The 17,577-nt window shown below is 35.8% G+C and overlaps 1 protein-coding gene across 1 annotated transcript in view; it reads right to left on the bottom strand.

The window, feature by feature from the left end:
* Positions 1-259: 259 nt before the first annotated feature.
* Positions 260-17,577, bottom strand: part of LOC138105587 (sodium channel protein type 5 subunit alpha-like) — a 33,526-nt gene continuing 16,208 nt past the window's right edge. Inside the window, exons 15-26 of the mRNA XM_069005724.1 lie at positions 16,524-16,976; positions 14,612-14,726; positions 13,797-13,951; positions 11,828-12,021; positions 11,548-11,552; positions 10,270-10,367; positions 7,856-8,110; positions 6,895-6,948; positions 5,864-6,005; positions 3,795-3,895; positions 2,742-3,006; positions 260-1,407 (exon numbers count right to left, since the gene is read on the bottom strand). Coding sequence (XP_068861825.1) covers positions 260-1,407; positions 2,742-3,006; positions 3,795-3,895; positions 5,864-6,005; positions 6,895-6,948; positions 7,856-8,110; positions 10,270-10,367; positions 11,548-11,552; positions 11,828-12,021; positions 13,797-13,951; positions 14,612-14,726; positions 16,524-16,976 — 2,985 coding nt within the window. The remainder of the gene's footprint in view (positions 1,408-2,741; positions 3,007-3,794; positions 3,896-5,863; positions 6,006-6,894; positions 6,949-7,855; positions 8,111-10,269; positions 10,368-11,547; positions 11,553-11,827; positions 12,022-13,796; positions 13,952-14,611; positions 14,727-16,523; positions 16,977-17,577) is intronic.

Here is a 17,577-nt window from a genome sequence, read left to right as displayed (position 1 = left end):
ACAGCTGAAAGAATTAACTCACCAACTCTTGTAGCTGGCGAAAAAGTATTCCATGGTTTGATTTTCCTCTAATATTTATGACATAGTTGTTCAAATCTTAATTGCTTTAAGGACATTTGCAAATCCTAACAATTACAATACTTAAAGGCTGCCATAATTATTCTAAATTTAGAGTATTATGCTCTGGGATCAAAGTATTGTCTCCATCTGAAAATAAGTGACATTGGTTTAATTGGAAATACTGCATCCTGGGGCAACCTTATGTGTCAAACCTATTGCTGTCTGTCTCAGCAAAGCCATCATAAAATAAAGGCAGGGATATGGAAGAAGCAGGACGTAATTTATCCATCTTCCTACCATTATTTTCATTAAGCAGTGATGCAAGAAGACTTTCCTTGTCCTGTAGTTCTCGTTCAAAGACAGCACTGTTATGTTTACAATGTTTTAAGAAGGATAAATTTTCAAGAGAACGTTGTCTCAAATGCCTCCTGAAGGCCCTTTGAATAATAAGAGCTGACACTTCCTCTTGTTTTCTTCTAAGGGTAGAAGAAATTGGGCTATAACTACTTTTAGGTGGATTGGCAGCTACGAGCTTTTCTTCCATGTTTAATTCAAGGTTATCCAGATCTCCAGATTCTCCCAAGACCCTTTTAGTGAGAGCCAGCAAGATATCCAAGCAGTGGATCTTATCTCCACTAACTATAGGGATGTCCATGGATATGAGCTGGATTTTGTTGGGCTTTGGGACACGCAAGGGGTCTGCCAGTGCATCTGCAAAGTCTGAAAGAGCAGAATAATCTATGAACTGCGTTGCCAGAGGATCAAACTTTGCCCATGTCTCATAAAACATATCAAAATCATCCTCACAAAGAGGATCTGTGCTTTCCTCAGTGGCAACACTGAAGTTCTCTAAAATGACAGCTATGTACATATTTACAACAATGAGAAACGATATAATGACATAGCTTACAAAATATAAAATACCAAAGCCCCTATTTACACAATTACTTTTCTCTGTCCCTGTTAAATTTAATTTGGGAGCACATGCATCAGATTGTTTTAGCACAGGGGCCAGAAGACTATCCCAGCCAGCTGATGTTGTAATTTGGAAGAGGCAGAGAATGCTACCACAAAAGGTTTGGAAGTTGAAAATGTCATCAATCCCATCCTCCAAGCGGAGACAGGCAAAGTTTGCCATGCCCACGATGGCATAAATGAACATAATCAGGAAGAGCAAAAGGCCAATGTTGACCAGTGCAGGAAGAGACATCAGCAGTGCAAAAAGGAGAGTTCGAATTCCTTTGGCTTTGCGAATTATTCTCAGGATTCGGCCAATTCGCGCCAAACGAAGAGTTCTCAAAACCGTAGGGGAGAAGAAAGTTCGAAAGACTTCAGAAACTCCAAGACCTTTGAAAGGAAAAAGAAAACAAAATGTTGTCAGGTCAAGTTAGTCAAATGAATGTCTGCTTTGTTATATCCTGTGCTTTAGGTGTTGGAAGTAACGCTGATCATGTTACGCTGCTCTCAATACAAACATCAATTCTGAAACTGCTTAGAAAAAATGCTTAGGTAAAGAAAGAAAAATTGCAATATCTTTCAATATTAAAGAGTTATCAAGATTTTTGCATAGTTTGGAAGCTGCATTCTCCCAAGTTTCTCTAATTTGGGAGGTGAATTTATGCATTCATTGCTCAAGTACCTAAAAAATCCTTTTAAATCCATTCAGGTCCTGTGCTGGAAGCTCTGGGGCTGTCTCTGAGCCGCTGTCTGAGTGCTGCTTCTTCTGCAGGCCTAAGCCTAAATGTGAGACTTTGACTAACGCTTAGTACCCAAATGAGATCAGAGAAGAGCAAGAAGAAAATAAAGGAAAATGGTCTCTCAGTGTTTATCCCCTATTACAGCTCATTCTGTGACCCTACAGAGCAATGACACAGTAGCAATGCAAATGATTACAAACAGATGAGTTAAGAAGTCATCATTTTTCTGGGTTGTACAGGATGGCAAAAGGCTACCATGCTTAGGCAAGAAGCAGAGAACTCAGAGCAGTTCTTCTTTCCCATCCTTTATTATATGATATGACCTGAGCCTGAGTAGGAAGAAGAGACAAAATAAACTGGATGAGAAACTAGAGCTATGTATGACCCTTTTGCAGAGTAAATTATAAGCATCTAGTCTTATTTAAAGAGCCAAGAAAATACAAGCCAGTTTTAATAATTTTTTTTCAGTCACAAATAGTGACACAGATAGAATGGCATTGAGCAACCAAATTTTCCTGAGCTTTCTAAATCTGCAATTGGCCTCTGCCTTCTTAAGAGGAAGTCCTGGAAAAATTAAACTCATCCCCATTTTTGATGCAAATGTATTTGTAACCTGAATTTTCTTTTACTGTGAAAACAACAGCTAACGTGATAACACGTAAATTGAAAGCATAAAAAGTTAGACAACAGTTTAAGTACAATAACTTAGAAAAGATGTTACTGAATTAAATTAATATTCTGTTAATTCCTCAATAAAAATCATACTTAAAAAAATTGGAAAACTCTTTTTACCTTTTAGTACTCTGCAAAAATATAAGGGAAAGCAAAAATACATCCTTTCAGAAGGAATCACTCAGCAGATAGTTTGAAGAAGTAAAATGGATCTGGAATTTGTTTATCAAACATATGTAGGTGGTAACTTCATACTGGAATTTGGCTTAATACTGGTACAACACATTACCTGACCTAATGATTGATACTTACTCACTATTGAAAGGACCACAACACTGAAATCAAACACATTCCAGCCACTTCCAAAGTAGTACTGCCTTAAGGCCAGTATTTTTATCACACATTCTGCAGTGAATACAGCCACAAAAAAATAGTTGATTTTATTAAGAACCGCCTTGGTGCCCTTCTGGTTGTTTTCTGCCATCATAACGATCATATTTAGACAGATGAAAATCACAATGGTGATGTCAAAAGCTTTGTGAGATACAATATCAAACAGCAATCCCAGGAATGCATTCTGTGGAGAGAATGAGAACTGCTTAATGCCACTTCTGAGACCCAGCCTGAATTCAAATAATAATCAGTAATTTGTGCTTAGAAAAAGAATTCAAGATAAATTTAACAATAAGCTACTAGAAGCATTTTTAGGGGTTTTCTTTACACCCTCAAAGAAAACTCACAGTACTTTCAGTATTTTCAGGCATTGTGCAAGCACATTGGCTTAGAAAAAAATATATAGCAGGAAAACATTCAGAGTACATTGTGATTGCTCTTTTAGTAGAAATACTTATGGATGTAGATATTTTAAGATAAGCTATTCTAATTAAAATGTCATAAGCAGGAAAAACTCTTTGTAGTTACTATGCAAAGCCAAGCCTGGAATTAAATTTAAGAAAACCTAAGAAATAAAGTATAAGATTATTTAAAAGCAAATAGCAGCCATGGGGCATGTACTACTCTGTATTCATTCTCAGCTGCAATAATCCATCTAGTTGCACAAGCAACATCATGCAACTTAAATAACCCAGATCATGTTATGAATATCAAATACTTAATATGACCTGGTTTGAAAAGTTTGTACATTTGAGTAGCTGATAAATAAGTTGCAAATTTCCTTAATTAATACCCTCAAAGATGACTGTGTTAGATGGAATTTTTAAACAAAAGAGAGTAAAATCTAAATACTATATTGAATGAGGAAGATGAGGGGCTCTAATGCAAAATTTATTTCCCAATGCCTGCCTGCTGAGTTGAAATATCATCATCTTTATATCCTCTGTCATGTTCTACTTAAGGTGGTCTCACCGATGGTCTTGGGATGGGTTTTTGGGGTTTCTTGGATCCAAGTTTTTTTAGGGCATTATAGTACTTTTTCTGTTCCTCAGTCAAAAATAAATCTTTTCCACCTAAGTAAAGAGAAAGAACAATGTTGCTCAGCTGAAGTCAACTAAATAAATACGAGCAAATTTACATAAAAAAGAGTAAGTTACAGCTCTCACAAGCAGGACCTAAGAGAGCACAGAGACCAAATGTGTCTTCACCATTTCTCGTTTTGCCCTTGATCTTTGTTCTGATCTGGATTTGATCATGAAAGTCAAGTCCAGGCAGTGATCCCAATTCAGTTCTGACAAGTGTGAGAGCCTTTCTGAAGTTTTGCAAATCTATTTCCTATTTTCAAAATTATATAAGATTCATCAAGAAGTAAAATATTTTATATTTTTGGGAAAGGTAGAAGCAGAAGTCCATTGCTGGACTAGCAAGTAAATGGAGGAGGATGAATAAGCACTTTGGGACCATGTTCTGCAGGGGGTTCCTGGCAATGAATTTCTTTTTACCATCCACACCACCTGTATTACTGAGCAATCAGTTGGAACCCAGTATTCAGAAGGCATTAATCATAAAAGCATTAAGTGATCAGCATTTTGTACAACAAAATTGCTACAACGTTCAGCAGGGCATCCCCCATGTGCATCATTTCATCAAGACCTCTAAAAATTCCACTTAACTTCAATACATGAAATCTCAATGGAAATCCCAAAGAAGAAGAAAAGAAATGAAAGAGAAAAATTAAAAAAAAAAAAAAAAAAAAGTCAGTTACAGCATGTACTAAGAAAAGAAAAAAGTGTTACATCCACATAAACTTCTAGCAAATGTTCAAGCTTATAAACTACTTAACCTTTTATCTGTTGGGATTATTGTAACTGGGACTTTGTTATAAAAGGAAATTCTTACAGTGAAGTTGGACTGCTTTTCCTCAATCCCTACACATCCTTTCTCTGTCCAAATGCAGAGAACAGAAGAATTTCTTGTGGGTTTTATTTCTATCTTTGTCAGCCAAAGGCAGTAATGCTTTGACACTTGGTGTATAAGGCAGCCTATGGAAATACGAAATGGCTCCTGTAGAGATTCTGTCTTCCAAAGGGGAACATTGAAATTGTAAACCTCCTGTTGGGGTCTGCTTTTCTGGTATTTTTTCAAGGAGCAAGATGCTTATTTGTTGTAAGTCTTCCAAGTGGATTAATAGACACAATTTCCCTTGATACTCTGGATACTTTAAGCCCTTAAATGAGCCAGGACAGAACTCAATTGATAAATAAGCTTGGTACAAGGAAGGTGAAGTATTCCAGGGAGGCATGACTATTGCTTTTCTTTGCTGCATTTTCCATTCTAAGATTTTGCCTTCCATTTCTTACTGAGTAACAAGAACAGGGAATATAACAACTATGAGGAGAAAAGTGGAAGCAGTCAGTGCTTCTTGGGCTTTAAACAGCCTTTAAATTTCTACACAACCTCCTCCTGGGGTCATGGCTTGGATCCCAAAGCAGAATTTTTTCAAAACCCCAGTAAATTGATCTGTAGGTTTATTTTATAGATTAAGGACTTTTAAAAGTGTAGCTAGTTTTAGACGAAGTTCTGATTGACAAGACCTTTTCAAGGTTCTTTACCAGGAAAGCAGAGGTTAGTCCTTCCAGGAGTGTCTCTTGGTTACCCTGCTCACATTTGTGAGGTGTTTACTCTCAGCAAAAAGGGTTATTCTGTTTCCCAAAGCAAATCTTCAAAGCTGAAGAAAAGAATTCCACTCTCCTGTAGCAAAGTCTAGGTAACTTTTTTGACTTCTCATTTCCAAAGCTACTCTCTCCTTCCTCCTCATTCTCTACTTAGAACAAATTAAGGACTTAGCAGGAAAATAGAATTTACAGGTAAAAGCCTTGAGGAAAAGGGGATTCCTGTTTTCAAAACTTGGTTTGAAATGTTATTATTTTAATTTATCTAGTTAAATAGTTATTTCAAAATGTTAGACATCTGGATGTTAAACCAGCATTCACTTAATCAAAGTGGGATTACAAGAGACTCTGAGTTAGCTCATGTAGTACTTATCTTTTTCCTTTGATGGTTAAAATTGCTGATAACCACTCCAATGAAAAGGTTCAGCATGAAGAAAGATCCAAAAATAATGAAAACCACAAAGAACACATACATGGATAAGCGTTCTTCAAACAATGGCTGTTGATCAATCTGTTAAAAAACAAATCAGATCAGAAAAATAATGTTGGTAAAAATGAGATAGTCACAGCTTTATAATTTCCAATTTATTATAGATCTTTTTATTGTAATGAGAGATAAATTATTTCCACACATTTAATCTTTATCTAGATGTACAAGTGGAACTGTATTGTAAAGATATTATATAAACAAAGACAAATCCTGCTCTAGCAATTTTTTTAGTAATAAATGAACAGTTCCAATCAGAAGGGACCCTGTGAATTCCATGATTAGAAAAACAGCTCAGACTGTACCTAATGGTGAACTTCCATCCTTTGGAATGCTATCCCAGGCAAGAAGCAGTTTAAACCAGCCATACAAGGAACAATATTGTTAATTAGCAGCTATTTAACTACAGCCAAGAGTACAGCGATGGAATGAGTGAGAAAAAATGCAAAGTCAACTAAACATAGAAGAGTTAAAACCCATTGTACTAGTATGAGAGTGAGAAACAGCACATGCAAATGGGGAAGAAATGGTGAGGATGTCAAATGTAGGCAAGAAAACCTTCTGAAATAACTGCTAAAGCTGCAGGCTGTTTCAATTCTACTGCGTATGTTTTAAAAGGAAGAAAATTTGCTTCATAGGCACAGTCATATTCTGTTTCCAAATCAGACCTGTGCAAAATTTTATATTATCTTGCCCTCTTTTTGTGTGGTGTCACTCTACTGTGATCAGTTCCTTTAATCTAAGTTTCAGATACTTGGCACTCCAAGGATTATTGTTTCACCTTGTAGTTTGTTGCACTCATCCACTTGTATTTTTGACCTGATGTTGCCAACAAAGCTGAAAAATTAATTGTACAGATAGAAAAGGGAAGAAGGAAAGGGAAAATAACTAAAATTTCATTTTTGTTACATACCTCACGTGAATCTACTGCTGCATACATAATATCCATCCAACCTTTAAAAGTTGCCTGGAAAAAAATGCAGTTTATAATCACTAAGAGAAAAAATAGCTGTTGCTGATATAAATGTGTTAATAGTTGTGGAAAAAATGAGCAATGTGCTATAAAAAATATGCATCAATTCTAAACATATTCTTGGAAGTATGATTCACTGGAGTTTAATAAAGAGAAAAAAAAAAAATCCTGAAAAGAAAACAAAAAAAGGTGATTCATGTCAAATGTGTCTTAATGCTTACTCTTGTTAAATTGAAATTTTTTGTAAAAAAAAACAAGGAACACTAAAATGTTTCAGCTTAATTAGCAAATATAACCTAAAACCATAAAAACAATTTCTAAGAGAACAGCAGATGGTTCCATTCTGAAATTTTTATCAAACATAGAACAAACACTTTGGAGGATCCAGAGCAAAGACCTTCATCTAGAAAAGATACAGGGATAACAAAGACTTTTAAAAAATGCCTTTCTCTCCTTTGTTGTGGTATTAGGAAGCTTAGTGAATTAGCATCCCAACACTTCAGGACGCTTACAACAAAAGAAAACATAGAATTCTAAATAAATTGGTCCATGAGTTTTCTTTCTTATCTACTCTGAACCAGAGAGAACAAGAACAACTTCAAATACAGTAACATGCAGACTATTTCAGGCTTAGTTTCTTAATCAAAATTGAAACAAAATTGTAATTTAAAACAAAATTGAAAAGCTGTGAAGTAGAGTTCTCGATTTTAACACAAGGCTGCATATGCCCCAGTGTTCTTTAGGAGGAACTGAGCAGCTCTTAGATAAGGAAAATATTCATGGAAGCTAAAAAATCCCAAGTTTCAGTGAGATAAACAGAAGCATAGCGGGGTCCCTTGGTTGGGCTGCTCAACCCATTCCTTGAAGAAAACAAAAACGAGCATGTTTTTGTAGAACTTACCACTTGGAGAAGAGCCAAGTAGCCCATGCCAACATTGTCAAAATTTACAACATTATTTGTCCATGTCCCATTGTAGGAAATACAATCAGTTTTGTTATTAATGAGAGTAATATTTCCTTTTTTGAGTATGCATTTCCAAAATCTGTTTCCCAGCCATTTTACTCCTAGAACGTTAAAGAGGAGCCAAAAGACAACACAGACCAGCAGAACGTTGAAGATTGAGGGGATGGCTCCAAAGAGGGCATTCACAACAACCTGAATGAAATGAATGAAGGTAATTAATTATTTGCATTCAATAGATCACTTTCCCCAGAAAGCCACTGATTTTTTCTGCTTCTGTATCTATTGAGAATTCTCATCCATATAATGACTAATAGATGACAAAGGTACAACCCAAACTCATGCTTGTCTTAACATGTAATTTTTTTGTATTTGTCTTGCCTTTTTTGAGCAAGTAAAACAGAGGGCAACCAGAATTCTCGAGTGAAAGAAATACATAAGATTATGAGTCTGTAGTAGCTAAGGGACCTAAGAATCAGATACAGCAGAATGGGTTGTATGAGCTGCATTTACAACAATATCATAAATAACCCACTCTGTTATTTTGGATGGATTTTGTATGAGGACAACAATCCTTTCTTTACCCTTCTCTTCTCCAGACAACAAGCTCTCTCAGTTTCTCCTTTCCAGTCCCCTGGTCATCTTGGTGGCCCTTTGCTGGACACTCTCCACTTTGTTAATATCTGCCTTACCCTGGAGACCCCCAAAATAAATACATCACTCCACATTCAGTCTCACAGGTGGCAAAAACATCAGCGAGAGAATTGCCTTAACGTGCCCGAGATGTGGCAGATCTTTGTTGTTCTGGTGCCAAATGTTTAACCTGCCATCCACCCCAGGGTCTTTTCTGCAAAGCTGCTCACTGAGAGTCCCACAGTCACCTGTGGTCACTCTGGCTCAGGTGGAAGATTTTGCTTTTGCTGAACTTCCTGAGGTTTCTGCAGACCATATCTCCAGTCCAGTTCTCATTGCTGAGCAGCCTTGCTTCCAGTCTATTAATTAACTGCTCAGCCCCAACTTCACATCATCTGGGAACTTGCTGGGGCCAATTTCTACCACATTCTTCCGGTTGTTAATTAAGCCATTAAGTAACATTTGTCCCAGAAATTACCTCTGAGCCACCAATAGGCAGCTGCCAGTTGAACTTCATCCTGATGGTCTCTGCACACTGGACCTGGCAGTTCAGCAAATTCCTCCCTAGCTCCTAGCTCCTATCCAAACCAGGAATAACCAGTATCTGAGACCACAGATGGCTCTTCCCTCCCTCATCCATCTCATAATAAAAAATAATCAGGTTTGAAAGGTAAAAAATGCCCTTCCTAACTTCACTCTGTTTCTAACTGAGTCTTTCTTATCCTCCATGGCTTTCAGGAGGTTTTTCTCTATGTCCCTCCCAGTGCCTGAAGTCGGTGTCTCCTCACATTCTGTGGTGTAACACAGATCAGATGATTTGCATTATACTATTTTTTAATTCTCCCCACTGACTTTGAAGATTCTAGAAAGTTCACTCAGAGCAGTTTTTAAAATGGAGTTAAAAGAAGCTCCTCTGCTATTAGTAAAAGTTCATTATCTTTCAGATCCACCTTGGAGAACCCCAAATGTGGCACATGAGCCTGTCTAGCAATGTGTCAGGTGAGTTGACATAAGCATAGCAGTCTGAATAAAGGGAATTACAAGAAGATGTTTCATAAGTGAATAATTTCCACTGAAGCCATGATTTAATTAATCATTTTCCCAGTTTCCAATTTCTTGCCTCAGAAAATGAAAAAAAATTAAGGACAATGTGGTCATTGCATTTGTTATGTCATGAAGACTGATAAGCTACAACTTTCACAGTATTGGTTTCTCTCCCATATTACAGTTTGTTTTCTGTAATAATCTGTATATAGATCCTTATCTATTCACAAGTAATTAAAAATAGTTCCTATTATTTCAAGCATATTCATTTATTCAGAAGAATTTTCCAAATACACTGGATGAAATTTTTCCATGTCTAAAATAAAACAAGAACAGGTTTCAGAAAGCTACAAGTCTAATGGAATTCTTGTTTGGTTTGTTCTGCACTTTACACTGAAATCAGGAATATGGAAAAATGTTCCATTGTTCACATCATTATATGTAATAATTGCTTCTGGTAGAACATAATAATTTTATTTCTTTAATTTATTCGTATTGATAAATTTCTGTGAAAGTCTTAGGTGTTATTTCAAAATAACAACCATAAGATGTAAGTAGGTAATTCTGAAGCATCTTAATGCCATCAAGTCCCAAAACAGACACTCAAGTTTTAACTTTCACAGAAATTTCAAAAGCAGCTATTATAAAATATTCACCCAGACTCCCAATATCTTTACCTTTATCCCTTCAAATCTTGACAGAGCTCGGAGAGGCCTCAGTGCTCTAAAAGTCCTGAGAGATTTCAGGGTGGTCCCAGAGGAACAAGATGATGAGTCTTCAGAAACAGAATTTCGTCCCCAGGAAACAAAGGACAGCTGTGTTCATTGAATTGGAACTGGGATCATTAAATGGCATACAAAGTTTTGTTTTATTTATATTAGTAGACAATCCTAAAATTACAGTATCTTTCACCACTAAGTTGAATTAGGAAAATACCCACTCAAAGTTATCACAATATAATTTTACTTCATTCTTTTCTAATATATATTAAAAAGATGGAATTAATTCTGATTTTTTTTAAACAGTTCATATAAATTTTTTTAATACTAGTATTACAATCAAATTGGTAACTGTGATACTTTCATACACTACCAGACCAGAACAGTTTTTCCAAATAAAATACTCCCATTTTCAACATAGTTATTCTCAACAGTGCATACAGTACTTTGTTATCATAACTTAGGATGGTGATTTGGAAACAAAAAAATATTTGTAAAAAGACTTCTGGTTCATTTTAAGTTTTTTTAAGAGAGAAAATTGAATGGAAACATTAAGACGTTGTTTCAATAATAAAGATTTTTTTTTTCACTGTTCATGATTTGTCTCGTCCCCTATTTAAATTTGTCATCTCATTGTTCAGCCATTGGATATCTCCATGCTTATCCTCTGTTTTGGACTGTTATTTCCATTAGAAAACTGTAGCTGCTCAAGTCATGCTGTATGTTCTTTACAAATTGTCATAATATTAGATGTCTGTGTTGAAATTTCCTAATACTTCACAACTTTCAATTCTGACTACCCTGAGGCTATCAAAAGCCACTCTGATCCTACAAGTCACCAGTTTAGATTTCCGTATTTAAAAATATTGAACTTCAGAACTGTCCCAGTGTGATGTTGACCAGCAAAAATGTTTCATTTTTATACAGCAAGATTATAATATTTAACATTTTCTACATTCAGAGTAAATGTATATGTATTGAACACTGCACTTATGTCTTGGTGATTCCAAAGTATTTCCCTATCTTTAACTCACTGGTAAATGATTTTTCCAACCATACTTTTCAACTGTCTTTATCATCTAAATTTCTTCTCCTTCAAGGAAGCAACTCTTTCTTTTTTCTGTTTCTAAATACCAAAATCACAGAATCATATAATGGTTTGGGTTGGAAGGGGCCTTTCAGATCATCTAGGCCAGAACTGTCAGTAGCTTTGCATTTTCTATTGTCTTAATCAACTTATTCTAATTTTATTTCTGATCACTAATTGAACTCTCTCTCTACAATTGAAAAGGTTTTTAGAGCCATCGTGGTCCTCAATGATAATGATACCTAATAAAAGTTTCTTCAGCAACTTCTTGAATATTGCTGACAATTTCCACTTAAATTTGTCCTAAAGCCTCTTTGGGTTGAATGTTTTTCAGCTTTTGGAAACTGTCTTTTACACTTGTATTAATTCATAATCAGAAATTACATGTAGTTCTCTAGATAGAAAATATCAAAAATTAAAATGTATGACAAGCTGAGTATAATACTTACACACACAATGATGAAGTCAAGCAAACACCAGGAATTTGTGAAATAACTGTGCAAACCAAAAGCTACCCATTTCAGAAGCATCTCCATAAAAAAGGTGTAGGTAAAGATCTTATCAGCATAATCTAGGATAATTTTCACTTTTTTCCTCTTCTGCAAGTAAATATCTTCAAATGCCTGGAATTTCAGAGTTCAGTTTTAAAACAGGTCAGTAATTTTACAGAAGATTATTTTTTAATTGTACAAGAATACACAGTATGGCTTATTATAACCATTTCATATTAAATTATGGACAACCATCACTTAGTTTTATACGTAAAAGTAGAAAACTAAATTTTTAAAATAAGTACAATCTCATTTTCACATTGCTTGAAAAATCCCATACTTTCAGGTTTTTATGTTCAACACTTCATAAAATGTCTGACGAGGGTCAATTGTGGCTAAAAATTTTTGGCTTCTCAAGATAGTTGATAATTTTGAAGGGACTGGTCTAAAATTCTTCACAAAAAAGATTGACTTGAATCCATTGACCAGTGTCTGTCAGACTCTGACCTTCCAAATGAGCCATCTTGAGCCAGCCTGCAGAGTTGTAATACAGGTATGGAAAAATTTGACAAACACCTCATCTGCAACTGCTCAATCCTGGAGTTGCATGTTTTTTCACCTAAACCTTGACCTTGAGGTTTTAGGAAAATGTTTCATTGATTGATGTTGTTCACACCAGTGTTTGCTTATGTTTAAAGTATTTGCTGCCTTGCTAATTTATTTTAAAGTTTTTATACTGCCAATGTATTCCAAATTCCTTTTAACACCTTGCATTATTTCCTCACCAATCATTTCCAAATGTCTGTATTTTATCTTTCATCCACTTCTCCCCTGCTTTACTGAGCATTCTTTCTGTAATCACCATCTCATTTAATTTCACTACAAGCCATGGACATGAGTGATGGTCTGGTGCCCCTTCATTTTAGCTGGTTCAGAAAATTTCACATCATTAAAATTTAAAAACAAGCAAAAAAATGGACAAGTCCCTTTTTGCAAGAGGACAAGTGTATCTTAGAAATGGGAAAGTTCTCAACACTGCAAAACATCTTTGCTGTCAAGAAATTGTTACTGTTTTGTTATTTTGCACCTGGGTACCCAATTAACTTTTTGTTCAGCTTAGTTGGATCATACAGTACATTAAAAATAACTCAGTTGCCTTCCTTACTTCAGTTTGGTTCCCTATGAACACAGAGGAGCCCTCACTGGAATCCCAGGGAGTTCCCCTGGAGGTTTTGTCAGGGGAATTTTCAAGCAGACAGTTCAAACCTATGGTTCAGAGAACAATCTGAATGAAATGTTCACAGACCTGACTTTGTTGGGAAATTCTGACATCTACCACATAGACCACCTTCAGACTATTTGGTTATGTTCCTTCTGCACTATAAAATGTTTTATTTAACAAGTTACTTTCAGTAGACAGTGAATATGCTTTCAAATCAAATAAATCTTCCCTTATTCTTCAGGAGAAATGGATATGATGAGAGTAGTAATGAAACATTACCTCACTACCAGTTCACAGCCACCTTCACTTTTAGCTTCTGATCATAATGTTTGGATGATTTTCAATTTACATTTTTACTGAGCAGCCAGTTTGCTTTACAAATTTAGAAGTGCTCTTATTTTTTTTCAAGCTTTCCTAAGTAATTTCAGACTCTGGTTTAGCCTTGTAATTAACACAAAATGTAAAGAACTATGTTCAATGAAGAACTATGATTCCATATATTTAAATCCATGTGTTTAAATATCATATCCTAGTGGAGGAAAGTACAATGACTTCTAAAGGTTACATTTATTACACTCTTGTTTCTCCCTGAGGAAAGGAATGTCACAGCAGAAGAAATCAATCCAATACTATTCCTTTACTGACAACAATTAATTCAAAAGTGGAGAAATTAAATGAAATTTACCAGTGCTGCGCTGCTCAATACTATCATAAAAACCATAAAATATTCGAACCCACTATGGTTAACGATTCTGTAGCAGGCTTTTCTAAAGTTCCACCAAGTTCTGCCTGGAAACTTCGTGACATCCACTACACAACATGGGAAACTCTCAACACAACCTGAAAAGAGAGAGAGCAGCAAATTGGTTCAATGGAAAATGTTGAGATATGGATCTAAAAAGTACAAAACGTCTAAAAAAGGGCTTCTACAGATTATAGGAAAAATGTGCTCTTTTATCTATGAGGTGATGCTGTTGTTGAAATGATCTGAAGCCAAAGAAAAGACAAAATTTTTATGCCAAAATAATCTCTTTTAATAAAGCAACACATACATGGAAAAACAGACAACTTCTTGTGCCCTCCTGCAGTGAGGCTTGTGGGCACAAGAGAAGCCTTTTCTTCTTTAAAAATGTGTTTATTTTCTGCATTTTTTTCTTTTCTTTTATTTTGAAAAGAGATAGATACTACCTTACTAGTAGCTACATAAATTATTATTTTTACTGATTATTTCACTTTATTGTACTGCAGAGACATTACAAGTGGACTCTCTGTTCACTGCTCTGCACCAGAAATACTCTTCATTAATCTGTAAAGGCAGCAGGATTGAACCATGAGAGTCAACAGAGTATAAGGAGCTGTTCAGATAATGAAAGGCAGATATCCACACTGGGATGAGCAGGCAAACAGTTCCTGCTAATCTGGACATGTTCCAAATGGATATCTGTGAACACTGGTTCATTTGGCATTAGTGCAATATCAAAAAAAAAAAAAGGTTCCTACTTTCTGCAAAGCAGTCCTTAGGCAGCTGTGGGTTTTTAGTTTGGGAAAACATTTCCAGAAGAGCAACTGGATCCACAGTGCTGGCTTCAGAAAAGCTACGGACACCATGGTATTTCTGCACAGGAGAAAGAAAAGAATTTATTTGCTTTTCATTAATAAGGTTACCAAACCTAAAAGAAATGAAAATTATCATCTCCTCTCCCCCACCAAAAGAAATTTGCTGTGTATAAATTATCTTAATGTTGCTGAACTACCAAAATAAGTTACAAAGAATAGGACAGAAAAAGCCAATCCCTACTCTTTGCTTCCATTGATTTAATTTAACAAGTTTCTTGGTTCCTTTTAGTCATCTACGCTGGATTTGCAGGAAGGGAAATGTTTAGAAAAGGTTATATTATGCTACAATTTTAGAGAAAACTCTTGATTTCATCAGGCCAATCTATTTTTAGAGATACAAATCATGTCTCAAAAGTCTTGAAGATGGGAAGGCCCAGCATATTCCATAAAATGATAGAAGTTATAATTACCTTTTGTTGCTCTTTCTTTGGGGGTGTTACTGTGAAAACATTTACATTTTCAGAAGTCCCAGAACTCTGATTGAAGCTGTTTGAATTCTGCCACTGTTCTCTGTGTCTTAATCTGTCTCCCTGCATGAAATAATGTAAATCAGTTGATTTTCCACTTTTTTTTTCCCTAATAGTCATTCTTAAAAGGCAAAATGATTTAACAGAATGTAAAACATCCTTGAAGTTTAGACCCATATAATCACAGAATGACTTGGGTGTTTGGGTTGGAAGGGACCTTAAAGATCATGTAACTTCAACCCCTTTGCCATGGGCAGAGAATCTTTCACTAGCAAGTTTTTATTTTTGCAAAAAATTGAATGGTTTTCCTAAAATCCTAGTAAAAGAATGATGCTTCCAGTTATAGGCAGAAGTTCTAAGTGATCAGAATCAGTTCTCAGTCCTTTTGCCACTACAAATTCCAAGAAATACCAGATTCCACTGCAGCAGGGAATGAATTTCTGTCATCAAGTGCTTACAGGCAAGATATTTGAAATAGCCACAGGTGATTCTAAGGTCATCAGCAATTTTTTGCCTCTTTGAGAACTTGTCCAAAGATATTCCACTGATGATGCTTCCTAATAGAACCAAAACCAGACAAAATGGATCCTAGCAGTCCACCTAGACACTGACCCTGTGCTAATCCATCCAAAAAGAGATCCCTCCAATCCTAACAATTCTGTGATTCTGTGAAAAGAGTTACTATAGCTCCTGGGCTGTATTTGACCATCTCGTGTGGGTGTGACAGACACCTGAAATATCTCCAGTATTCCTAAATGCCTCTGTACAGCTGTCATGGCAGTAAAAACATCTCACTCACATGCAGGAAGACTTGAGCTTTATCCTGCCCAACACAACAAAATCAAGAGATAAAAAGGGGAGTCAAAAGTACCATGGAGGTGAACAGGTGATTAGAAAAAAACAAACAATCCTAAGAATTTATTTTTTTAAGTTGTAGCTTCTGTTTATATTCCCTTTGGATTCCATGCAACTGAGAAGCAACATATAATCAACACAAGAGGCCTGCCTTCCAAAAAATCCAGGTGTAAGGCAAAGAGACAAAAAGAAAGACTGTCTGTCTTGATCAAACTTCATTTCTCAATTGACACTAGTAAATGGAAACAAACCAGTCAAAAGTAGAATTATGGATATCATTGAGGAGAATGATGAAAAAGTGAATATTCAATGTAACATTGAATAACCAAGACTATTTTGTAGCCCTTATACTAGAAGAACAAAGAAAGTAAAACTGCAGAAATGACAGAAAGTGTAATATTTACTGTTAAGTCTTTGAGATTGTATTTACAGATGCAATTCATAATAATTTTTCAAATATCAGTATTCCTTACCTGTTTTCTGCATTCTACAGCTGTGTGTAAAATGTGCCCATGATCACCTTCGTTGGTGTAAGTCTCTGCTGCTGTAATGGGAACACAGGCACTGTGGCTAGTCAAAATTTCTTCATATTTCCTTGCTAGTGAGGAACTGTCTTCCACATGGTAACACTCTATGTCAAAGCAGCTGTTGTCAATATATTTTCTGACATCTGTCATGGCATAATTAGTAACCTCTATGCCTTTCCCAGAAACTTCTGCCAAAGCCTTCTTTTTGTCTCTTCTTCTGAGGCTTCCTCTCGTTCTTTTGCAGCAGTAATCCCAAATTCTGTCTTTCACAGCCTTCAGGCTCTTGAAAATTTGTGCAATGGCAATCTGATATTTAGTCCCTTCTCCAGGCCCCGCTTGTCCCTCTCGGTCATCAGTGTTGAACGAACTCAGCAGCAAGGCAATGAACAGGTTGAGCACCTTAAAATAGTTAAAGTAAGTTGGAGACACTATTGCTAACAGAAAAGACACTTCAGAGACCCTCAGACTTGCTTTCATTAACCACTACAATGAAATTATTTACTATTATGCTGGAATATTGTTATAGCTTGAGATGGCTCCTCCTGGAAGGAATGGCAGGAGAAGAAAAGGAAAGAAGGGGAAGTTTGGGTATATCGAATCTATTTTCACATGCTCTGATGTCCGTAGTGTATGAGGAGGCAGACATGTAGAAAAACAGCAGGCAAAGATGAATTTTAATTACATCACCATCAAAAAGGATCTGCTATAGTCCAACAAAGCAAGCAGATGAAAAAGATTTTGTCTCCCTGTACATTTACATTTGATCTAGTGTAAACCCAAAAATCAGGGTATTGTAAAATTTTGATAACATGAGGGCAACTTGTTAAGCATTAAAAGCACTGAATAGTTTGCTTATTTGGTCCCATCAATAAAAAAGATGAAGACATCTGACACCAAATTATCATAAGCTCTGCACTTCTATACTCTGGCTAGAAGGAATAATTTTATTTTGCTTCTGTGTCTGGTGTGAGAAAGAGAAAGACAGGGGAAAAGGGAAAAA

Source organism: Aphelocoma coerulescens, chromosome 2 (assembly GCF_041296385.1).
Source record: "Aphelocoma coerulescens isolate FSJ_1873_10779 chromosome 2, UR_Acoe_1.0, whole genome shotgun sequence".
NCBI lineage: Eukaryota > Metazoa > Chordata > Aves > Passeriformes > Corvidae > Aphelocoma > Aphelocoma coerulescens.
Note: the sequence above shows the minus strand (reverse complement) of the source record. Positions and strands in the feature narration are given on the sequence as shown.